The 26,176-nt window shown below is 37.6% G+C and overlaps 2 protein-coding genes across 2 annotated transcripts in view; one reads left to right on the top strand and one right to left on the bottom strand.

Annotated features, from left to right (window-relative positions):
• The first annotated feature begins 3,271 nt into the window (after positions 1-3,271).
• On the top strand, positions 3,272-14,592 carry LAMTOR3 (late endosomal/lysosomal adaptor, MAPK and MTOR activator 3). Its single transcript, XM_068975264.1, has 7 exons — positions 3,272-3,365; positions 3,667-3,712; positions 6,627-6,661; positions 8,884-8,942; positions 10,410-10,543; positions 11,806-11,869; positions 13,609-14,592. Exons 2-7 carry the CDS (start codon positions 3,704-3,706, stop codon positions 13,680-13,682), a joined length of 375 nt encoding a protein of 124 aa, XP_068831365.1. The 5' UTR covers positions 3,272-3,365; positions 3,667-3,703; the 3' UTR covers positions 13,683-14,592.
• Positions 14,593-19,818: 5,226 nt separating this feature from the next.
• The window catches only part of DAPP1 (dual adaptor of phosphotyrosine and 3-phosphoinositides 1), a 54,152-nt gene continuing 47,794 nt past the window's right edge, over positions 19,819-26,176 (bottom strand). The window contains exons 6-9 of the mRNA XM_068975600.1: positions 25,607-25,669; positions 24,808-24,893; positions 21,594-21,681; positions 19,819-20,276 (exon numbers count right to left, since the gene is read on the bottom strand). Of these exons, the coding sequence (XP_068831701.1) occupies positions 20,208-20,276; positions 21,594-21,681; positions 24,808-24,893; positions 25,607-25,669 (306 nt within the window). The 3' untranslated portion in view covers positions 19,819-20,207. The remainder of the gene's footprint in view (positions 20,277-21,593; positions 21,682-24,807; positions 24,894-25,606; positions 25,670-26,176) is intronic.

Consider the following 26,176-nt stretch of genomic DNA (forward strand, 5'->3'; position numbering starts at 1 on the left):
TCAGGGTCAAGACTAATGACTTCTCGTAATCACTTTCATTCTACAAATGTTGAATGCGTACCTACAGAGTGCAAGAAACAAGCATTGTAAGAAACTGAAAAAAAAAAATTGAAACCATGACCCCTCCTAGACTTTATGGTCTCATTGGATAAGCAAATTAAAGCTATGACACATAATTATGTACAAATAAATATCATTTCTTCTTGGTGATATATAGGAACATTCAAGAGAATGTGATGGATGAGGTGTTATAAGGAAACAAGATTTAAATAGCTAAGGTAGAAAATGAAAGGGTTTAGAACAGGCCACCCTGAAATATCCCACAGCAAATGCATGAAAGGCTCTTTGACCTCCCACCTTCACTTAAAGGCTTGTCGTAAAACTTCCCATGAGAAATGCGCCCTCCTTCTACCAGGAAGAGAAGAACATTCTTATCACCAGAGATGGGACTGACACTGAAATGGACCTGTATAAACAAACCTACTAAAATAACCCTTATCTTCCGTTAGTTTATTCCATATGTTTAATAGTCACCGTCATACAATTTACTGCTGTTAGCCTAAGCCCCTTGTTTTGTCTCATCCTCACAGTTTATTGTTCTTTGTGTAAAATGGTATATAAATTTTAGGGCCTAATGAAGTTTTGGATCTTCATTTTCCTTCTGAAGACTCTCATGTACATGTAAAAATAGTAAATGAATTTGTATGTTTTGATCCTGTCAATCTGTCTGTCAATTTCATTGTTGGCCCCAGCCACAGAATCTAATCAGGTATAAGGAAGTTTTTCCTCTCCTACAGGAGAAATAAACATTTCCGATTCAGGAACCCCCACAACTACCTGAGATAATAAGAGTCATTTTGATGGAAGGGTGATATAATCAATTTGGCTGAAAAATAGGATTCACATTAGATTGCATTTACAAGTAAAATGAAATGATTAAAGACTATGTCAAGCATTGTCTGCAATGGTATGTCACTAAAGATTTCTTTGGTCAGAAATAATATATATTGTTTTAGAAAGGTTTAACTGGGCTTCCTTAAGTGGCTACTGATATAGTCTTGCTGAATACAGTAAGGGTTGAATGAAGAGCTGAAAAAAATATAGATGTAAAAAATCGTTGTTAAGTGAGAAAAGGACATGAGAAAGGAAAGCAAACATGATACCTGACAGAATCATGGAACCAACAAAGACATAGATCAGGAAACAGGTTTACTGGAGTTTTTTAGTACCTTTGGGTTAGAACTGACAGAGGTATGTAGAAATATCCAATATCCAACAAGCAGCTGAAAATATGAACCTTGAGCTCAGAGGAAAGGTGCAGGTTTAGGAATCATTCTCAGGATACTGTGGAAAGAAAAACAGCAGAAGACTCGAAGACAAGCTTTAAGAGTGAGGAGGCTGAGTGAGGAACTAAAATAAGTGCGGTGTTCTAGAGGCTAAGAAATCAAAGGAAAAGGAAGTGGTCTTCAATGTCAGTTGCTATGGAACTGTCAAGTTCTCTTATAATGACGAGATCATTTGTAACATCTAGGTGCTTTGTAACTTACCATTTCAACCTCCTAAGGGTAACTAGCAAATTAGTATCTTTCCACCACACCTTGGTCTATAGCTGGTTCCTTTTGCACTTCTATTTTCAGGGATCCCTTGGATTTCAAGGAGCTCAAACCAGTCAATCCATCAACCCTGAATTTTCACTGGAAGGGTTGACGCTGATGCTGAAGCTCCAATAAATACTTTGGCCACCTGATGTGAAGGTGACTTAATAGAAGAGACTTGATGCTGGGGAAGACTAAAGGCAGGAGGAGAAGGGGATGACACAGGATGCGATGGTTGGATGGCATCACCAACTCAATGGACAGGAGTTTGAGCAAGTTCTGGGAATTGGTGGACAGGGAAGCCTGGCGGGCTGAAGTCTATGGGGTCACAAAGACTGGGACAAGACTAAGCAACTGAACTGAACTTGATGATCTGTGGAAAAGAAGTTCCCCTAGACCTCATTTTCCTACCAATGTGCAATGTGCAAACAAGCAATGCACCAAATAAAAAATTATAGACAGTTCTTAAAAGTACAGTCTTCTTCACACGTGTACCCCAATGTTCATCGCAGCACTGTTTATAATAGCCAGGACATGGAAGCAACCTAGATGTCCATCAGCAGATGAATGGATAAGAAAGCTGTGGTACATATACACAATGGAATATTACTCGGCCATTAAAAAGAATACATTTGAATCAGTTCTGATGAGGTGGATGAAACTGGAGTCGATTATAGAGTGTAGTAAGCCAGAAAGAAAAACACCAATACAGTATACGAACGCATATATATGGAATTTAGAAAGATGGTAATGATAATCCTGTATGTGAGACAGCAGAAGAGACAGATGTGTAGAACAGTCTTTTGGACTCTGTGGGAAAGGGAGAGGGTGGGATGATTTGGGAGAATGGCATTGAAACATGTATAATATCATATAAGAAACGAATCGCCAGTCTAGGTTCGATGCAGGATACAGGATGCTTGGGGCTGGTGCGCTGGGATGACCCAGAGGTATAGTATGCAGAGGGAGGTGGGGTTGGGGTTGGGGGGGGGGGGGGTTCAGGATTGGGAATACGTGTACACCCGTGGCGGATTCATGTTGATGTATGGCAAAACCAATACAATATTATAAAGTAATTAGCCTTCAATTAAAATAAATTTAAAATTTTTTAAAAAAGTATGGTCTTCTGAATAAAAAGCCAATGAAAGAAGGTTGCTCCATGTCTGCATATGTAAAAGCTTGATGTACGCACAAAGGAGATCTCCAGAAAGCTCAAGGATCCTTGATTCAATCCAGACAAGTCACAGTACGAGGGTAGCTCCCACGGGAAGCCAAAAGATTAATAAATTACGATCAGAGACCGACGGACCTGGGGCTTGCTGTTCAGTATGTAACACCACCCCCTTTAAATGTATTCATCTACAAGAAGAGGTTTTAAGATAACGGACCACAAGAAAAAAATAATGAAATTTATGCACCCGCCTCAAACAAATACGTTTTCTTGCTTGCGTTTTCTGGGAATCTTCAGGGTTCCGGGATCTCAAAGCAAAGCAATCTCTATTCAAGTGCAGAGGTCTGGGACAGCCTGAACTCCTCACAGATGCAAAAAGCACCCGCGGTGAGTGGACCGGGGCTTATCGCGCAAATGCGCGCTCCCTTGTCGAAGTACCGCCCCGGAAATCCCGAGTCACCTAGCGACGGTGTCTTGAGAAGTGCTTCCGGGAGCACAGAAGAGGTCACAAATCATGTGACTGCGGCTTTTAGAGGAACCTGTCCCAGAAGTTGTCCCTGAAGTGGCAGTTCAGAGAAACAGGCAACCCAGAAACCCAGGTAACTGCAGCCACTTTGCCCGGTGGCATAGGCCGCAAGTGGCGCGGGTGGTGAGACGGAAGAGAAGATGCCGCTTTCGCCTCCCGTTTGGGCTTGGATTTTGGGGGTTAGTGGGCTGTCAGGCATCTCGGTTACCCGGCTGAGTATTTGGGAATTCCGACTCCAATCAGCCTCCTTGGCTGGAGCCCTGGAGCCGTGGATCCTTGCCTGACCCAGCGGAGAGCTGACACTGCTTATTAGGTTGGGGGTGGGGAGGGAGAGGAAGTCTTGAGGGGAGAGTCACCCGGAGTTTCTCTTTCAGGCGTGGAGATTGATCCTGCGGAAGAAAGGGGTTCATCATGGCGGATGTGAGTTAACACCCCCATATAAGAGGAAGGAGAGAGTGGAGAGTAGGTTGAGACTACTGGGTGGGGAGAGAGCGCTTCCCAAATACAAATTTGTTTCGTTTTACCGCTTCCCTCCAATTACTTTGTCTAGGATCTGAAGTCAGAGACTAATAGGAGTAATTTTCGGGGCCCTGAGTTTCTGCCTGGAATGGGGGTGGAAGACACTTAAAGGTGCCTGAGGTTGAGACAGTTTTATTTTTCCCACGCCCCAGTTCTGCGGGCATAAGACAGATTCTGCATATTTACCATTTCAGTTTCTAAATGATGGTTTGCTGCTCTGAATCCTTTTCCAGTTAAGTCTCTTTGGGTTCACTGTAGCAATTTCAGATGATTTATAACCATTGCCTTTTTAACACAGCAATACAATTAAAATTCTAAATTTAGGAAACTTTATTGTACTAGTTTCTGGAAACAACAGGGAATTAATATTATTAATGTTTATATTTGTTTATATTTTACATACTGTTATATTTTTACATACTGTTATTTTGTTTATATTGGAGAAGGAAATGGCAACCCACTCCAGTACTCTTGCCTGGAAAATTCCATGGATAGGGGAGCCTGGTAGGCTACAGTCCATGGGGTCACAAAGAGTCAGACACGACTGAGCGACTTCACTTTCTTTCTATAATTCCTTTTGGAGAAAGAAATGGCAGCCCATTCCAGTGTTCTTGCCCGGAAAATCCCATGGACAGAGGGACCTTATGGGCTGCAGTCTGTGGGGTTGCAAAGAGTCCGACACCACTAAGCAACTAACACACACACACATTTTGTTTATATATACGCTAAATATTCTTTGGAACATTGAACAGATACTCATTTAATTATTGCAATAACTTTCATGAGATACGCACTGTTAATCACTGTGTTTATAGATGGAAGATGCTACGTCACAGAAAGATCGAGTAACTTCCTCAGATTACACAGCTAGTTTGTTGCTGAGTCAGGATACCAACCCATGCAGACTCCAGAATCCATGTTCTTAACTACACTAAATGATTATTCAACAATATGAATCTGATTTTTCTTTTAGGTTGCAGGATTATGTGTTTCAACATTTAGCAACTTTTTATGTCTTTATCACTCCATTTTTGGGTGTCTTCCAGTATATTTTTGAGGCCTTATTCTCCAGGCTTAATCAAATCACTGAATTCTTTTGAGCATCTCCCTTGAAAAGATTGTTCTAATAAGGGCTGTGGGAGAAATAAAGATAACTAAGGTATAATTTCTCTCCTTAAGGATTTTTAAAGGTTAAAAAAAAAAGTACAATAGGCAAGTGATCATAGATATGCATACATTATTGTGTGAAAATTCAGAGAAGAGAGGGATTACATCAGTTTGTCTTTATCAGGGAAGCCTGTTTGGAGTATTTGGTGGTTGAGATTAGCTCTAACTGATGAGTAGCATTTTTTTTTTAAAGTAAGATCCAGAGGGTATTACTATTAATAGTTAGAATGAAAGCATGAGCAAAGTTAAAGATAGGAAACAGAAAGATGTGTGTTGCAGAGCTGTAAATAGCCCATTTCATCTGGAGCTGAGGAAGTGTATGAGGGAGTGGTAGGAAGCAGGACTATAAAATGTGTTGTAGCCCATCCATATTGTAGAGAGCCTCAAATATCTCCAGGATTTGTACATAATTCGGTAAACAGTGGAGAGCCATTCAAACATTGGTTCTTGATCTTGGCTGCATGGGGAATGCTCTGGGGAGCATTTCCAATACAGACGTCAGAGTTCTTTTTATACTCTGCAAGTGTTGTCCATAGCCAGGGTTGAGAGTCACTGCAATTGTCCATTTAGAGAAGGAGAATTATATGATTATTGGCTTTGTGTAGAAATGTGTGAGATAGAAGTGATAGACCATCACACCAATTGGGAGGCTGGCGTAAGTCATAAATATTAAAATGAACCTAAATTGTAATGTCATCCGAAAAGGAGAGGAGAACATCAATTTAAAAATACTTGACTTCACAAGTGGTTTTTAAAGTGACACATGGGAGTTTAGGGTTATTATATTACCTTAAGTTTCAAAGCTAAGTAACAGGGAACAGTAGTGTCATTAGTGGACGCAGGAAGAGATTGAGGAAATCTAGATTTTGGATGAAAAATGATGAGTTTTGTGATTTTGTGTTTAAGATGAGAGCAAAGGTAAGCTGGTGGTGATAGCATGAACTAAAATGAACATTCAGGTTTGGAGAGCAGTAGGAATAAGAGGGTCAAAAGAACATGTATCTGATTTAGCTATGTAGAACTCCTGATTGCTACCTGGACTGTCAGTGAAATTCCCCAGATGAGAGAGTATAATGAGACAAAGTAGTCTTATAATTTTTTTTAAGTCATAATTATGTTCCATGCTAAATGCTTGACACACTTTGTCATGTGTCTTTACTCATGTAAGAAAACTGAGTTTCACGAAGTTAGTCAACTTACCTCGGATCTTAAAGTGACGTTAAAGAGTCTGTGGATGTGGAAAAATATTCATAATATATTCTGAAGTGAATGCAAAGTTAGCAACAAGATGTACAGTAGTATGAGAAGTATGATCTAATACTATAGCTAATATGTATTTGTGTTTCCACTGCTGGATATGCTAATCACTTGACATGAGTGTTTTCAATAAACTTTAGTAACAGTCTTATAATGTAGGTTCTTTAATTATGCTTACTCAGCAAATAATGCAACTGAGGCTTAGAAACAAAGATTAGTTGTTGCAAGTTACACCACTCCTTAAAGCATCAAAAGCAAAATGAGAAAGACAAAACACAAGCAAGAATGGTTGTGAATGAATACTTAAGGTACCTGAGATGTGGATAGGACGGTGTCTAGAGAACCAGTACCAGGCATATTATTATAATAAAATTTTTATACTCTCTTTCAGGATCTAAAACGATTCCTGTATAAAAAATTACCAAGGTAAAAAATTACTAATTTGTTATTAAATAATTTCTGCTTAACGTGTTTTGTTTAGTATTTTGTTTCTGTTTGCCTTAGACTAATACTATGTTCTGCTGTTATTTAGCACTTTCAAATGGCTAACATAATCTTAGGTAGCACAAGTGATACGGTTTGAGTTTGCAGATGAACAACATGATCCCTAGAGAAGTTACATGACTTGTCTCAAATTAAACAGCTGGTGAATGGTGAAGGGCTAGAACCCAGTTTCTTGCCACTTTAGAGTTCTTTCATAGCAGTTTACTAGATTAAAAAACCTAGGAACTTGCCTTTATTTTTCATACTGCTTTTAAGACTTAATTGCTGCGTCTACATGGGGGTACACAGTATAGTGATTGACAATTTTTTGCAATGCAGGAGACTCAGGTTCAATCCCTGGGTCAGAAAGATCCTTTGGAGAAGGAAATGCCTACCACTCCACGGCTACAGCCCATGGAGTCACAGAAAGTTGGATACAACTTTGCGACTAACACTGCCACATTTTGAGTAGGCAATATATTTATAAAGTTCAAGATGCAAAAGTTAATTGAGTTTCTTAACCCTGTCATCCAGCCACACGATTCCTGTCTCAGAGACAGCCACTGTTAACCATCAGAGATACTCTATGCACCTGCATATTAAGTTAGTAGTGATACTTCTCATTCCTAAGCTAAAATATTAAGCTAATACTTCTCTTTCCTAAGCTAATAACAATCATCCATTTATTTGGGGTATAGTAGTGACAACAAACATTGCATTTTGCAGATATTGTAAGATACAGGCATTCCTCAGAGATTGTGGGTTTGGTTCCAGACCACTGCAGTAAAGTGAATATTGAGATAAAGCGAGTCACAATTTTTTCTGTTTCCTGTTGCATATAAAAGTTATGTTTACACTCTACTATAGTTTGTTAAATGTGTAATAACATGATGTCTAAAAAAACAATGTACATCGTTAGATAAAAAATACCTTATTGCTAGAAAGTGCTAACCATCATCTGAGCCTTTAATGAATCTTAATGTTATTGCTGGTGGAGGATCTTGCCTCAGTATTGATGGCTGCTGACCATCTGGGAAGTGGTTGCTAAAGAATGGGGTGACTGTGGCAATGTCTCCTGCATTAGCAGGCAGATTCTTTACCATTGCACCATGTGGAAGCCCAGTATAAATGATGATGATTTGAGTGTTTCCCCATTATAATTTTTAACATTTGGGGGCTCTAGAAATTCTCACTAATAATTTCATATTTAAATTGCAGGGACAAATTATGTTATTTTCAGTGTGTACAGATGACAACATTGATATTAATTCATATTTTTGAATATTAATTGTCTACCAGCCACCTTCCACTTTGCATGCATCATTGTATTAAATTTCACAGTAGCCAAAGGCTCAGCAGTAAAGAATCTGCCTGCAATGCAGGAGACCCTGGGTCGGGAAGATCCCCTGGAGGAGGGCATGGGAACCCAGTCCAGTATTCTTGCCTGGAGAATCCCATGGACAGAGGAGCCTGGCGGGCTACAATCCATGGGATCACAGAGAGTTGAACACAACTGAAATGACTTACACACACAAATGAGTACAAGTATCCCCATTTTCGTATTAACTGAGGCTTAGCGAGGTTTTGTAATTGATGCAAGGTAGCATAAACAGTAAACACCAGAGCCTGAACGGGAACTCAGGTCTTTCTTACTTCAGAGCTGTGGTCTTGACCATTCTGTTTACTTCTTGTGTAAGCATGGTTCAGAGGATTGCCCTGTGACCTCCATTCTTTCTGTCCTGTTCTCTCAGCTTACAGTGATCTCCCCACTCCACTTTTCTTATTACCGTAACGTCTCAGCTGAGGTACCACTTCCTCCGGGAAGCCCTGCCTGACCCATCTATCTGAATCTACCCCTCCTTTTATAAGCTCTCTCGTAGCCCCACACATCTCTTAATGGCAGTTCTCACAGTTGTAGTGTTAGATTTGTGTGAGGTAATCTGAACGATAGCCACTCTCCTTTTAGATTGCAAGTTGTGGGAAGGCAGCAACTGGGTCTTTTTTGCTTCTTATGGTGGAAGAGTTTTGCAAACATGTTATAGGAGCTTATATCAGTGATTGAGTTCTCATGGTTTTTCAGAAATATATATGAGAATTATCATTATGATTTTGAAGGTACATATTTTGAGACAGTGTTTTATAATACATTAACTTTTCCTTTCTAGTGTTGAGGGGCTCCATGCTATTGTTGTGTCAGATAGAGATGGAGTGCCTGTCATCAAAGGTAAAACGCCGCAATTACATGTCAGTGCCATGTTTGCTTTTGAATAAAAATGTATTTATATTTGGGTAATACAGAAAGCAAGCAAAAAATAACCCATTTCAGTACATTCAGGTTGTGTGTTGAAGGATAGGTTGGAATCTAATTATATATCAACTATTTCATGATAGGATGCAGAGTTTAAGTAAGGATTTATTGAAGGCCCAGTTTCCCATTAAAGACATTTTATGTAAATGTAAACAATTAGTAAATCTGAATCATGAGAATGAGCATATATGCAGCGAGACATATTATACCCACGGACTCCCCCAGCATATATTTTTCATCAGTATTGCTGGCGGTTTTAGGATAAACAGCCATACATTTGAATTAACATAAATTTATTGTTTTGTTTACTCTTTCTTGTTCTTCCTTATTGGAAATAAGATTTTGAAAAACTTTTAACTTCACAGTTACTTTAGTTAACCAGAATCTAGCAAAAATTTTTGCTTAAAGAAAAGTTGGTTAACCTAAAAAAAAGGAAAGAAAAGGTTTCTTTTTGCCTAAGGGTTTAATTGGTTTTTTTTTAAGTATATGTGATATGACAGAAAGGTTAAATAATGTTCTGCGTATTTTGTTTACAATATATTCTCCACCTGAGGTTATCATATATGTCAGATAATTTCAGACTTTAGAATTCAATCAAAGTTTGGAAGTTAGCTAATGTAGTTCTTTCATTTTATTAATGAAAATGTTCAAGTGCAAAGAGTACATTGTCAGCTCCAAGTTGCTCATGAGTCAGTGACAAGATGGTCATAGAACCCATCATCTTCTGATATGTGATCCAGTGTGCTTCCTAACCCAGCACAGAACATAGGTAGCCATGGGCAAATCACTTCCTTTTCTCAGTTCCATAACGAGGACTTTGAACAAAATAATCTCAGATTTTCCAGCTCCAGTGTTCTTTTTGAGGATCTCTGTTAAAACCTTAAGCTCAGCACTTATGGTACAACCAACTCCACATAGACCTTTCAGTGAGTGTAAAAAACTTAAATCAGTGGCCAGGTGTAGAATTATCATCGTCTACAAATGATGCTTCTGTGGGTTTTGTAAGAGCAAAGGTTTTTAAAGCTTTTTTCCAGTATTCTCACTTAGCTCATAGTTAACCAGAATATTCAACTTATTAATTGTACTGATAATCATAACCTGTTTTAAGTTAGATATTAAGAAGATAGAGACGGTTAGTATTCATTTGAAATTTTTTGAAAAATTGTGAGAACCAGTATTTTTTCCGTTAGTTGTGATTGAATGGTTTTTCTCACCTAAACTGATGAGACCCAATTAGTATTGTGAACTTCAGTGTTGTGAAGCATAACTCTTGTGCTTTTTTTTCCTACAAGTTTATGTTTTTGTTTTTGTTTTTAAACTACTCTAAATGTCTTCTCACTGTATATCCTACATAATTTTTGCTTGAATCACTTGTATTTCCAGTGGCCAATGATAATGCTCCAGAGCATGCTTTGAGACCTGGTTTCTTATCAACTTTTGCCCTTGCGACAGACCAAGGGAGCAAACTCGGACTTTCAAAAAATAAAAGTATCATCTGTTACTATAACACCTACCAGGTAAGTTCATAATTATCAAATGGTTTGCTGATGATTTCAAATATTATTCTCTCTTCTTTGTAGAATAGTTTGTTTTTATAATTCTAAATTTTGATTTCCAAAGTGATGGAATTTTAACATCTTCACCTTCAAATTGGTTATGTTAAACTGTAGTGATTTTTTTTCACATTTTACTTCAGGAATTAATATGAACAATTAGATTAAAAGATTGAATAGTAAAATATATATTATCCTTAAAAGGGTAAGTCCGGTCACTGTTATTAATACCTCCAGTAGATGGTGCCCTTAGCTTATTTAACAACTGTGATTTCTCAAATGACAGACTGGTTGTTGTGACAGGTACAGGATTTTCCTTGAAAGTCAAATGATAGTTATTTACATTTGTTATTGCTACTAATCCCATCTTTTGGCTTGAAATATATAAATATATAAAATAAATGAGGTTATTATTTGTGGGAGAGAAATTAGTTGCTACAGATCTCTTGATCGTCAGCTGTATTTTCTTTAGAATAAATCAGTAACTTCTTCACAGTAGTAAAGAATCTGCCTGCCAATGCAGGAGACACGAGAGACACTGTTTCAGTTCCTGGGTTGGGAAGATCCCCTGGAGTAGGACATGGCAACTCACTCCAGTATTGAGCAGTTGAGCATACACTGCTTTCCATAGAGCAGAGTTTCCCAGGGTGTAAGTCATGCACTACCAATGATACATATGTGTTACTTTTTATTTTAAAGGTTATGTATTTTAGTATCTATTAGGCAGAAGATAACCAGCTCATCTGACCTTTAATTTAGTCAGTCAAGGTTAGGTTAAAGCTAAAGATAGCTGATTTTAAGTTAACTTAAATGTAAGTTAATTTAAATTATAGTGGTACAGAGGAGGCAAAAGATTGAGATGTTATAACCACTTGAATGACTGAGAAATAATGCCTTTAGCTCCTTAATTATCAAATATTTATTGAGCCCCTACTATGTAATTGACACTTTGCAGGGCTTTAGAAGATAAAAAAAGATGAGGAAGACACAGCCCCACCTTAGAAACTTTCCAGACTAAGTGATATTAATGTCTCTAAGAGATAATTAGTAAGTCTGTTTTACGGAAATACTTATTTTCAGCTCTTTCACCTTTCATGACGTAATACCATGATGTCAAGCTAATATCTTGCACATTTAAAGTTTTTAGAAAGATTAAGATATTTGATTTGAATTATACCACCTTTTCACTATATAACATTATACTTTAGATCTTGTTCTCTTTTTAGGTGGTTCAATTCAATCGTTTACCTTTGGTAGTGAGTTTCATAGCCAGCAGCAATGCTAATACAGGTATGTTTTAATTACCTTAAATACAGCTTTTAATCTTTATAATACTGGATCTGAACAGTCTAATATGATATGAATACAGATTTAGAGTAAGAAAACCTTAATGCATGGCCCAGCACTACCATCTATTCCTTGTTTTCTGGAAATATAACTTCTCTGAATTGTTTATATATTATAAACAATTGTTTATATAATATAAACAAATATTGTATTGTTTATATCTGTATAATGGAGCTAAGAACTGCTTTCTTGATCTTATGCTATTATTTTTTTAGTTCAGATGAGATGATGTATAGATAAGTGATCATTTACAATAGAAAGGAAAATTAAATGTTATTTTCCCCTCTTTAATACAGTATCTTGCTCACATTACAACAGTTTCAGAAAGCAAAAAAAAAAAAAAAAAACAGTGGAGAAAATAACCAAACAAAATATAAAAATGATCACAGATTAATTCAGTTCCATGAGGACCAATCTATAAAATTTTGAACAATAGTGGGCAAGGTAAATGTATTTGGGAATTTAAAGAGTGTGACTAGGATGAATATACTCAATTCTTTTTCAAAGTGGAAGAATTTGAGGGCAAACACTTGGAAGCTGTACTTTCTAGAGAGCATTGTAAGATCTCATTATATCCAGTGGTCCTCACTGGCTATTTTTGTGTAAAATCATAACAGTATTCAGTTGAATTACAATTTTTTTTTACTCTGTTTTAGTTTAAGTGGAATTTTTTAAAGGTCTGTCTCCAGGTTTCACCACTGTTAGAACTGCTTTACTTTTCTTTCCAAGATATTTGAGCCAGTTTTGTTTCTGACTGTATCACTGAAGCCTGTTTTAGATTGCTCATGTTTAAAATGTGGGGTTTAGATTTAATGAACTGTTGGGTGTCTTTCATTTCTAAATGTTTTCAAGCTGTAAAATACTGTATGTGAAAACTCTTTGTATAGGATAGTAGTGGTGTCGGTATTTTAAATATGTTAAACCTCAGTTGTGGTAAATCACTATCATACTATAAAATCATCAGTTGTTATAAATTATGATAATCTCCAGAATTGTATTCTAGTACGTAGAACATTTCCTTGTGAATCCCAGGTGCTTTGAATGCTGTGTGAGACAAGACGATCTTTAGTTGAGCAAAAAACAAGCAGTATTTAAGATATATAGCCTTCTACCTAGGAAACTAACAAGCTGGATGTGCTGATTTCTAGATTAGCTTGCTTCTTTCAGTGTGTGTTTTATAGTCCTGTGAGGCATCTTTAAAACATTTTTGCCTTTGAAATATCCATTTGTGCCTTAGCTTTACTGAATTTATATAATAAGTATCTGATTATTTCTTTGCTATCTATCTGTTTTTTGATAAAGTTCATTAAAATTGGGTCAGGAAAAGGTCTTTATTTTTTTTTTTAGTAAAAATCATGTGTATTATTCTTGAATTGGTGCAAATGTTGAAATAATGAGGTATAAATGAATTAAAGTTTTTCATAAAACTCCAGCAAAAGTATAACACATATATAATTCATTTTACATCTTCTAATACATATAATGGTTTTATTTATTTACATTAATAATAGATGAAAGTAAACTTCATAATAACTGTGTGTTTTCAATTACTTTGTTCAGAATCACAGTATTTTGTTTTAAGTATATTTATGGAAAATTAACTATGTCTCATTTACTTTTTAGTATATAAATTTTGATGAGCATTTTTCTAATGTTCAAATTTCTTAATCTCTTTGCTTTAGGACTAATTGTCAGCCTGGAAAAGGAACTTGCTCCATTATTTGAAGAATTGAGACAAGTTGTGGAAGTTTCTTAATCTGGAATTTTCTTCATCATGTCAGACACAATATCAATCCAGCAATCTTTAGGCCACAGTGACACTTGTATCCATGTACTCAAGGACCCCCTTTTTCCACTTTACTCTAGAAAAAGAGCCTTACAGATAGAATTTATGGATAGGTTGATGGTTATCTTTTTTTGTGTAGCTGAGATCTGGGGATACCACAGAAATGGTTCAGTCTATCACAGCTCCCGTGGAGTTAGTCCAGTCACCAAATATGCATGAGATCCTATTTGGTGGCTCAGAATCAAAATGATATTTCGACCCCCTTGAGCCATGAAGTGCTCCCTCTTATACCATATGTCAGGCCTGCAGAATGAGGCAGACTCTTTTTATTGTGAATAATGAGGACATATTTTTCTTCATATTATTTTCTTTGCATTGAGTGTGAGGAAGATAAAGTGGCTTAGGAAAAGTGAATGAAACGAGTACAATCACTAACTTTGATTTGTATATATTGTTGTGCACTGTAGGTGAGTCTTACTAACGAATTTGTTTCTTCTTAGAGGGTGCTGGTCTTTAATGGAAATGAAGATGATAGCTAATGGTTTTTTCTTCCACTCTGCTTTCTATAACCAATCAGTGTTTTTTTTAATGTTTGTTTAGTCTTTGTAAATTTAGGTGTGATTCATTATTGAATTCTGTTTCCAATATTGGTATGTATGTATGCATGGTAGTATGTCCGTTTTTTCATACGTGAGGATAAATAAAATAGTATTTTTAAAAGTACAATTTGAGCACTACATAGGTTTCCCCGCCCCCGCCAGACTGTTTTCAAATGTTTAAACTCTGTAATTTAATTCACTCTTTCAACCACATAAATAAGTGTTTCTTGTCTAGTTTGGAGACTGTTTTACCTTATATAAGGTGTCAGTTGGAAAATAAACCTCATCCAGGAGCCTAATTTAATCTTTGCGTAATTGGTATCACAGTTCTAGCACATGCTTTTCATTTTTAGGAATGCAGTCTATCATTCAAGGCTTTAATTTCCTCCTGGGTTCTTTGAGAGTCAGAGTTCATCACTGGTACCTGGCATTGAGTAGCAAATGTGTGCTGTTCACTAGAAGTACCACATTGCAGAATTCTAAGCCGCACACGTGTATGTCATATTTCTGTGCTCCACATTTTACATGGCATATGAGTGAATGCAGTCCTTCAAGTTGTGCGGTGAGTGGCTAGGCACTGGGCCTGCCTCCTTCCTTCCTCCCTCCTTCCCTTCTTCCCTCCCACTCTCCTCCCATCCTCTATAAATAAGAGACTAAATTGTGGTACCTGTCATTAAAGAATATACAGCTCAGTAAACAAAACAGGCATAGGAAGTGTTGCGATGAAGCTGTGCACAGGATGCTATAGAAAACACAGGATGAGGCATTAAAATTTAGCAAGGACAATAGTCTTTACAAAGAAATAAGGACAAGACAAATGTTTTACCTTCAGCAAGCTATAAATAGTTAGTTGTTACAACCTAATGAAGCATTAAATACATCGATAAAAATCTAGAATTCCCATTATCCCAATTTTTATTTAATTGTGTCCAGAAAGTTTTTGCCAGTGCAGTGATGCAAGAAACAAGAAAGTCTTTTATAAATGAGGTGACCAAGATTGTGATTTTATTTATCTCTATATTATATATTTTATACACACAATGTGCATACGTACACCCCCCCCCCCCAGGAAAGAGAACTAATGAATGGAGATACTTAACCTTTGCATAGTGAATAGTACTGCTATTAAAATTTCCATTTTAAGAGGTATAATAGATTCTATAATTATTCTATAGTTCATCTGGAAGGTAAAACTCTTAAGGAATTTTTGAAAAGGTAATATAAAACTAGATTATTTTTAAAGATAGTATAAACCTACATGAGACGTATGACTAGACAGATCAGTAGAACAGAATAACCCAGAAACAGACTTTAGTACATACATATAAGACATAAAAAATTGTAACAATGACATCATAAGTCAATGAGGAAAGATTCAAAAAGCACATTTTTTATTCCCCACTGACAGAAATGTGAATTGTTATACCCTTTTAATTCGCACAATTTGGCAATCTATACCAAGCTCAAATGTGCATAATCTTTGACACATTGTATTAAGATTCTCCAAAGAAACAGAACCCACAGGCACAAAATGTTTCATTTGGGCACCCCATGACTGGTGAAGTTGACACAAAAGCCCCCAATTCCACTTCTGGATATTTATGTTGCCAGTCCACAGGGATGTGTGAAAAGTGTATAGTTACAAGTATATTCATTGCAATTTAGTAATATCAAAGGATTAGAAACAGCCGAAGTATCTATCAGATAAGGTGACTTTTTTTTTTTTTTTAACAATTTCAGTTTATACCTGCTGTTCTTGGTGTAATCATTAAGTGCTCCTTTCAACTCTCAAGTGTCCCACTTTAGATAAATTGTGTGTTCACTCTAATATAGAGGATTGGTTAGAGAAATTTCTACATTGGCTCAATGGAAAAAAAGACTGTTAGGTACTGAGATGGAATGATCTCCAAAACATAATGTCCAATGAAAAATAGTGTTCAGTGAAACTGCAATGCTGCAATTTATGTATAGGAAGAAAACATACGTGTGCATATTGATACTTGCTTGTATTGATATGATGGTGTCCATGGAGATCCACAGAATGGGGTGTCATCGATAACCTCCATGAAGTGGAACTGGATATTTGGGGAACAGATCCAAGGAATGACCCTTTTCACTGTAAACTTTATTGCACTTCTTAAATTTTTAACTATTCAAAAAATAATGAAATATTTTAGCAAACAATACAATATATAATAAAATGATGAGGTATTTGGGAAAGGAAGTTGTATCACTCGGGGTTCACCAAAGAAACAACCAGTAGGATATATATGAACTAGATTAATTTCAAGGAACTGGTTACGTGATTTGGGAAATTGGCAAACCTCAAATCTGTAGGGCAGGCCAGAAAGCTGGAAAATCTCAGGCAGGAGCTGAGCCTGTCATCTAAAGGGGGAATTTCTTCTCCATGGAAACCCCAGGTTTGCTCTTAGGGTCTTTCAACTGCTTGAATGAGACCTGCACATGTTATGGAGGATAACCTCTTTTATATAAATTCAAGGGGCTGTAGATGTTATTAAGCACATTCGTAGCAACATCAAGATGAATTCTTCCTTAAGAAGGCTCTGGTCTGTTTTACTTGGCAGTCCACTAGCCAGAGCTACTTGGAATGTAGTCCACAGACTGGGCTGTTCTGTTTGTTAGTACATGACAAGTTACAGAAGTTGAGAGTTAAGGGTATAAAAAAACAGCAGGTATACTATGTCTATTGAATTTTTTAAAATATCTATCTATTTGGCTGCACTGGGTCTTAGGTGCAGCCCACAGAATCTTCCATCTAAGTTGCAACATGTAGGATCTAGTTCCCTGATCAGGGACTGAACCTGGGCCACCTGCATTGGGAGCTCAGAGTCTTAGCCACTGGACCATCAGGGAAGTCCCAAGTCTATTTAATTTAATTTAAAAAATGGGATTGTGGTAGTTGTATTTGTTTCTTCAGTTTTCTAGTAACTTAACTAGATTTTACAAAATCCCAGTGATTGTAAAAAAAAAAAAAAAAAAAAATCTGGCCCTTTTCCATAGATAACTTAAACTCCTGAATCCATGGTAAGCAGTGTGTAAGGCTGGATGTGGCTGGAAAGATGGGCAGAAATAAAGGTTTGCTGCAGTTGACCTGAAGTAGCAGTAGAGGGGAGCAGAATTTATATTGACCCTGTGATAATTCTCCTGCTCTTTCCTGAAACTGACAGTGTAACTCCCTAAACTGCACTCCCAGCGTGAGTGAGAGGAGAGGATCAAAGAGCCCACTTGTGGGTGCCGCCTGGCTGGAGGAGAGGGCTCTGAGCACTGAGCGTTCTGCCCAGCAGCCCTGGAATAAGGGCAGGTTTCCCTGGAGGCAGTTACAGCCATTCCCGTTGTTGAGGGGGGCTCCCCTCATCCAGAGGCAACAGTGCTTCTGTGGGGCAAGATTTTCCCCAGAGGAATTCTGAGAACAACTGCTGATACTTCGGCTGGGTCTTGAGGTACTTCCTTTACAATGAGCACGTACTGTTAGTGACAGAGCTTGACACAGACAGCTATTATCTTAAACAACCCCACTTGCCTGCCATTGGCACGAAATATCCTCCTTTGTTTGAGGCCCTTTTCCTGAGCTCTCTCAGGAGGTGAAATCACGACCACTTTCCAGGGTTGTTGAGAGCAGGTAAACACACGCTAATTACATAGTGTGTGTTAGACTGCCCTTTTCATGTCAAAATCCTCCCAAAGAAAGATTTCCTCCATGCTGAATCCTAAAGGAAATCAATCCTGAATATTCATTGGAAGGACTGATGCTAAAGCTCAAGCTCTAATACTTTGAACACTTGATACAAAGAGCTGACTCATTGGAAAAGACCCTGATGCTGGGAAAGATAGAAGGCAGGAGGAGAAGGGGATGACAGAGGATGAGATGGTTGGATGACATCACCAACTCAATGGACAGGAGTTTGAGCAAGCTCCTGAAGTTGGTGAAGGACAGGGAAGCCTGGCGTGCTGCAGTCCATGGGGTCGCAAAGAGTCAGACAGGACTTAGTGACTGAACAACAGTGCTGCTAAAGCACACCCCATATCTAGCTTTGCCTCACTTTCAGCATTTATCGCGTTTACTTTTATGCATTATTATGCGTGTATTTCTTATCTTGCTTGTATTCAACTAAAAACTCCTTGAGGACAGGGACTATTTCTTCAACTCTGAATCCTTCAATCCTTAGTAACTTGTAGTCTAACCAAAGTGGATTCTTCATTGCTATTTATGATATTAATCAATTGTATTTCTTTTAAATTAGATACTAAAAACACTTTAATAGCAAAATATTACAGACAGAAAAATCATGCTCTTTTTGATAGAACCAAAGGATATAAATAACATATTTTACAAAAAATAGAAACAATGCTACCTACACAAACACTTCTGGATCTAAAAAAACAAAACATGAAACTACATCTCAGGGAACATTTATGTCTAACTTCTTATTTTGCAAACTTGACACAATACATTTTAACGACATTTGCTTTATCTCATATGATACAAACATTACAAAATACATTAAAAACCTTGTTGAAACATATGCAATTTTTGAGACTTAGATGTTCAAATAACAGAAGAAACGTATTCAATAACAAAGTTGCCCTTTGAACTGCAAGAGCAATGTCATAGCTTTGCCCCACAACATTTTTACTTGGTTTCTTCCTATACTTTCATCTCCCTTCAAACTTCAGCCTATTAAAGCATTATTAATAAAGACTCTAGAAGGAGTTAGAATCTACTTAGGAGCTATGGATGATGGTATCTTATCTCCCAATTTCAACCCCCTTATTCTGGCTTGAAAATGCTGTGTAACGAACACATCATTACACTCCATATGTGGATTAGTGTTGCTCCCTCAGTAGGCAAAAGAAATTGCTCTTGAATAAGGTGTAGGATGCTCCTTGCAGTGCAGGATACATCCTATTTCTCTTGGGCCAGTACCTACCACTCACTTTTTGGCAGGCATTGTTACAACACACTCTGCTTGATTAGTCTCTTTCAGGCTGTTTGAGAAGTGTGAGATGAACTTAGTGCTTACAAGTCCTCTCTTATTGTTACAATAATAATTATCATGATTATTATTATTAAACTAGAAATTACCTATGACTTTATCACTCTTCCTCTATTTGTTTTCTCATTCTTTATAACATTTCCCCCAAAATGACTAAAAGAGATGATTTTTTAAGATTGTACCTCCTGTTACCTTTATCATTCTGCCTCATAGCCCACAGGAGGTTTAGTTCTCACGGGTTTATCATTAGAAGGGAAAACAGGACCCAGTAGATATCTGAGCTGTTTACAAAGATAAAATAAATATTACAAATATTTTCCATTTTTGTTTTGGAAATTGCTTTGTTTTTTGTATAAATGAGGGGAAAAATTAAAAACAAAAACACTGCCCTCCCACCAATCTTGGACGTCTGCTATCCCAATATACCTTCTGAAGAAGCAGTCTTAAGCTTCAGGCTACATATATAGCCATTTCCTTCCTGGTTAATAGCACAATCTGGGGCTCAGATGAGCTGACTATGATGCAGAGTGGGACTCCGGGTAACCAATGTCAACCAGCTTGGGGACGACCATGAGGGATTACAGAGCCATCTCCTACTGCGTGTTCTAAGAGCCAACACGCCTGGTTGCAGTGGCCTGTCCATTCCCGTCAGAACGAGGATGCTTCGCTAGTCTCAGGGAGATGGCAGGATCCTGAAGGGCAGCAGTTTTCCATGAGTCAGCAAATGTGGTGTCTTCTGGACGGTCCAAATCTGCATCTGCTTTTGATTTGTTTCTACAGAAAAACCCTCAGTCAGTTTTCATGCGAAATGTGCCGTGGACCCCAGCATTGGGAGCGTTCCACCCTGCTCCTGCGTCAGCGTCTCCCTCACCGAGGGAGATCTATTGAAAGATGAATGACCGAGATCGGACTGCGCCATCCCCTTGACCGAGCTGTTTTCTTATTTGAGACTGTAAGAAAGCACACCCACCTGAATGGACTGTTGAGCAACTTTAAGATAACAAACGTTGGCTTTTAACAAATATTAAATACGAAATGCTGACTGGTAAGAAAACTATGCAAAAACAAGTAATTATCATATCCCCTCTTCCCCAAGTTTTATTCTTGTTTTCTGTTTTTTTCTCAGGAGAAATACTATAGTTGCTAAAACATGCACAAATTGGGAACTGGCCTAGCACTTTTAGTAATAGCAACACTATTTAATGAATCAAAATGAAGATATAAATCTAAGTTCATTGATATGGAAAAATGTTCATGATATATTGTTAAGTGAGCAGATGAAGAATACTACAGAATGATGAAATTTTGTTTTAAATGTTTATATGCAAAGGGAGAAATCTGAACTATTCATTTGCTGTTTTTACTTTAAATTTTCTATAATGATTATGTGTCAAAGTTATGAAACAGAAACAATAAAAAATAATTCATATTCGAGCAAAGACTGCATATGGCAAAGGATATCCCCACTGAATATCAGATACAGTGGAACTATCTCAAAAGGAGGGCTGTAGTTCTTTGGATCTAAAATTGAAAAGAACCAAAAGCAAAAATCCTAGTGTTTAGAAAGGACTATTCAGTAAGATTCTAAATATAAGCTAATTTCATTTCGAAAATTGGAGATTACTGTCTATAGCTGAAGACATCAAGGGATTCAAGGTGGTATTTATATGAAATTTGAGAAAGCTTTGACAAGTTCTTGGCTAACAACTCAATAACTTGCAAACACACACGCACAAAAATTGCATGAGACTGGAATGTTCTTATAAGCACTTTGTCTTCCTCCCAGGAGGTATATGGAAAACAGATAAATTAAAATACCTTTTGGCTTTGACCTGCACAAAGTAACGATTATACAGGACACTAAGCCAAGTCTTTCTGGCAAGTCCACCTTCTCAGACAATATAAAAGGATTTTCTACTATAGAGTTATGTCAGCGTTCCTCTATCTGTCCTTCTGGTACCACACGTCCTCCTCCAGGCCATCTTGGACCACCCACACACTAACAGGAAGTCTGATAGACATCAGAAGTCTGATAGACACTAGGCTAGGCTCTGGCAGTGAGACCCCAGTGCAGCCTCATTCCTCTGTCTTTACTCCTTTCTTCAACCCTTCCATGTTCAAGAAGAATGAACAGACTCTTCCACAAGCCTGCATGTTGACTTCCCGTAGGTTTTCAGGGGTTCCCTGACTCTTCCAACAGAAGTAAGTTTGAAATCGTCAACATGTGATTTGGGAGTACTAGGCATTCAGAGACATGAATAACTCACCAGCTTCCAGCGTAATATCTTGATCCACTCGTCAGCTTCTACTCCTGTCTTTGCACAGAGGTAAAACGTCCTGAATGGAAATACTAAGCTGATGAGACAAAAGAAAGAATGTAAGATATTCCAGACCGTTGAACATCTATTAGTTGAGCACTCATTAAAGTATTCCAAGTGGAAAAAGAATTGACATAGAACCTGGGTAAGAACCTCAGGAGTTGGTATATAGACAGCTAATCCTGCTGGCAAACTGCAGAAGTGCTGAGGATGTTGTTGATTCACATATTATTTTTACAGGCAGATTTGTATATTTTAATGGGTCCAAAGGGTGGGATAGAGGTGGGGAAGAGGTCCAGGTCAAACCCAGATCCTTTTATGGTTCATGATCTAGGCTGAATACACACGTGTGTTTATTCCGCTGATTCATTAAATGACTCAGAACTTGTGCTACAATTCAAAGAACAAGCAACACAAATAAAAGAGTTTGCTGAAGGAGTTCATTTGTGTTAGCTGGCTGCAACAAGGAGGACAGTGGCCTCTGTGGATGAAGGCAGTTTTAACTTTTCAGAGCGGGAAAGGAGACAATAAATCTCCTCAACTATTCACTTGGCCTCCTTCTTGCCGTGAGTTAATCTTCGCTGAAGGGAAGACAAACTTGCCTACTGGCATGAAAGACTGTTCTAGGAACAGAATTAACTCCTCCTTTGACTGTGTCTTGGGTTATAGAGTCAAAATCATTTGCCTCATGGACTTCCCTGGTGGTCCAGTGGCTAAAACCCCCAGCTCCCAGTGCAGGGGGTGCCCAGGTTCAATCCCACAAACTGCAACTAAGAGTTCAAACGCTACAGCTGAAAGATCCCACATGCCATAAATAAGACCTGAAGCAGTCTAATTAATTAACTTAAAAAATCTTCTGATTTATATCCTGCCCACATTTCCTGTCCTAACAGTTGAGACACAAAACACTTCAAAAAAATTTTTGTCCTTTTCGTGAAAAAAAAAAAAAAAGCCTGAACTGAAACCAGAAGGGTTTCTATACCCTAAAACCAAAGCAACATATCTTGTTTACACCAGTGAATAATGTTGAATAGACAAGAGGTAAGTCTCTGTGTATGAAAGGTAAATCTTGATGTGAAGTCCGGTTGGGCAACTAGTAGACAGAGGGGAAGTTGGGGAGGGGGTGTGATATTGTGCACACACTGTACAAAACTGATTGCTGGAATTGTCATTGTTTGGTACTTCTTGTGAGAGACATGATTAATTACCTGTTAATACAGATCATTTTTCCTTTCTTCTTGCTAACAAAACCCCAGGCAACAAATTACAACTAGTTGGAGCCAATTATCACGTGTGCATGCTCAATCACTCAGTCGTGTCCAACTCTTTGCGACCCCATGGACTGCAGCCTGCCATGCTCCTCTGTCCAGGGGATTCTCCAGGCAAGAATACTGGAAAGGATTGCTGCTCCCTCCTCCAGGGGATCGTCCTGAGCCAGGAATTGAACCTGTGTCTCCTGCATTGGCAGGCAGATTCCTTACCACTTGAGCCACCTGGGAAGCCCAATCGTGATCATACTAGTACCCTTTCCTAGCTTCCTTTGCTGCTGCCGATGGCCATTGGCTGCAGTCTTGGCCAATGAGATAGGAGGGAAAATATGATAGAAGATTTTCTGAGAAAATGTCTGCTTTCCTGATAAAAAGGGCAGACCTGGCTCATCCCATCCCAGCATCTTTCTTCATGGCTTACATGAAAATATGAGGCCTATAGCTGGACTATTTCACTTGGACTCTGAAGTAGTAAGCATGAGGAAAAGACCAAAAGAACTCTATAGACATTGGACAGGACCTAGTCAGTGTAGCTGTCTGCCTCCCGATTGCTTGTTATATGAGAAATATAACCCCCTGTTAGTGTGTACGGTATCTTTATGTGAATTTAAAGAAGATTTCCATCATTGGCTGATACTATCCAATCATTAATTAACAATAGTTGATGTTAATTTTCTTAGGTGGGACAATGATATTGTTCTATAGGTGATATTTTTATTCTTAGTAGATACAAATTTAAATATTCAGGGGGAAAGTGCCATGATGTCTGCAACTTACTTTCAATTGGTTCAACAAAAGAAAGTGAACGGATAGAGATAAAGCAAATATGCAAAATATTAATGACTGATGTATCTAGGTGAAGGGTATATGGGCATATAAGTCTTTCAACTTGTTTCATTCTTTTTTTTCAAACTTTTTATTTTGTATTGGAGTACAGCTGATTAATAATTTTATAATAGTTTCAGATGAAGAGCAAAGAGATTCAGTCATACATGTACATAAACCCATTCTCCCCCAAACCCCTCTCCCATCCAGGCTGGCACATAACATTGAGCAGAGGTCCATGTAAGTCCCTCAAATTTTGTATGTTTTAAAACTTTAAAATAAATGTTGGTGGGAAATAAAATACTTTTTTCTCAAGACACTTTACTCCTCCCAGTTAGAAAATTATCATGACACACTGATAGTGTTAGAATAAAACATTTTTGTGCCATCTGCAAGAATTGTCATAATTTCACAAATCACTCATTCTTGGAGTCAACAAAGTTACAACTAAAATTGAATAAAACATCTCAAAGGAATGAAAGCTGTCTAGCATGTGACTGGCATCCCGTCGTGTGCATCATACTTGTTGCAGTGTACAACATAAAGAATCAAACCCAGCAGAAGCGCTTATTTGTTTATACCACTTTAAACGAGTGTAGGGCTTCCATGTGGCTCAGTGGTAAAGAATCTGACTGCCAATGCGGGAGCTATGGGTTTGATCCCTGGGTTGGGAAGATCCCCTGGAGAAGGGAATGGCAACTCCCTCCAATATCGTTGCTTGGGAAATCCCATGGACAGAGGAGCCTGCCGGGTATAGTCCATGGGGTTACAAAAGAGTCAGATACAACTTGGCGATTTTCCCAACCCAGGGATTGAACCCCCATCTGTTACTTCTCCTGCATGGCAGGGAGATTCTTTACCACTGTGCCACCTGGGAAGCCCAACTTAGCAGCTGAACAACAACAAATGAGACTTTATGTCACATTCAGCTGAAAGGACTCCTAATATGCATGTACCGCCTCAGGTCAAAACATCTGTACACATTAGACATACAATTTTTTATTCTGCCAAAATAAGTATCTGGCAAGAAAATTTAAAAAAAAAAACATTTCCTCTATAAAACAACTTACCAAAAGCAGTTTACCCTTTCCTGTGAATAATCAAATTGTACAGCTGAACATTCAGTCAAATCTAGGATCCGAATTGGTTCTGGTGACTTAAAACAAAAGGACAAACTATGTCATCATAAAACACACACACACACACACACACACACACATACACACACACACACACACACAAATCTGTTTATCACTTATTCTCCAAACAAGTCTCCACTATGAGTGACTGTTAACTTTACTTCCACTACAGGAATTGATAATAAAACTTCCTAAGGGAAGCCACATGCTTGTCTGGGGATTGGCTTTTCGTGAAATTGGACATTAGAAAGATACTTTCATTGTCAATTCAAATTTGGTGGAGATGGATTTTTAACACGTAGAAGGGAGGCATATTTTTCTCCCGTGTTTTTAGACATCCACTTTCTCAGAAATTTTGTGTAGGAAAAATGAGAAGAGATGAAATAATTTTAAATTTGCTTAATGAGTTAGACCTGATAAATGGGACATATTTTTAATAGAGAACACTGCTACGAGACAGTCCACCCAATGTGGTAAGGGAACAATTCCACCGCTCTAAACATAGAGGGTGGCATGCCCCAGAGAGTTAGAGGTTAGCCAGACTGAGAACAGTGTCTGCTATACAGGTCTCATTTATGCAAGAAAGCTCTGCTCATATCAGGAATCAAGAACTCTCATCTCCAGTCATTTACAGGATGTTTCCCATAAATTTCAGGGATTTTAAAAGGCAGATATTCCTTTCATTTAGAGTCTCATTTTTAAAGGGAAAATATATGATCGTGTTTCTTACCATCTGGTCTTTGAAGTATTTCAGTTCATTCCTGTGCAAAGTAAACCACCTCGTTTTCCAGGTCTGAAAAAAAAAAAATGAAACATAGGCTTTGCATACATGATTATAATATCTGGACCGGATAATTTCCTTTTCTTATAAAAGTACCTAAAAGATTAGATACAATGAAATATTCTTGTGGTGTTATTTCTGAGAAAAAAAAACTTTCAAAGTGAACCTTAAAATTTTAAAGTTTAAAAAATTAAAATGATTCCATGCCTTAAGCTCATAACAGAGGCAAGGATGTCATTAACATTTTTAAGCAAGTAAAAAGAAATAACCTATCATAAATATTTAAGGCGATTTGCATTACAATAAACCACTAAAATTTCCATCTTAGTAAGACTTAATAATCTTAATAAAACTATGGTAAGAATAGATATAATTTTTGAGCACCTATTGAAAATTCATACTATCCTTGGAGGTTTATATACATTATAGACAGCCCTCATACAATGCCAAATATTATTATTCTTGTTTTACAAACAAACAAACTGAGGTTTAGGAACCTCAAACCACATGCTATTCTAA

The sequence above is a fragment of the Capricornis sumatraensis genome, chromosome 7 (assembly GCF_032405125.1).
Source record: "Capricornis sumatraensis isolate serow.1 chromosome 7, serow.2, whole genome shotgun sequence".
NCBI classification, from domain to species: Eukaryota; Metazoa; Chordata; class Mammalia; order Artiodactyla; family Bovidae; genus Capricornis; species Capricornis sumatraensis.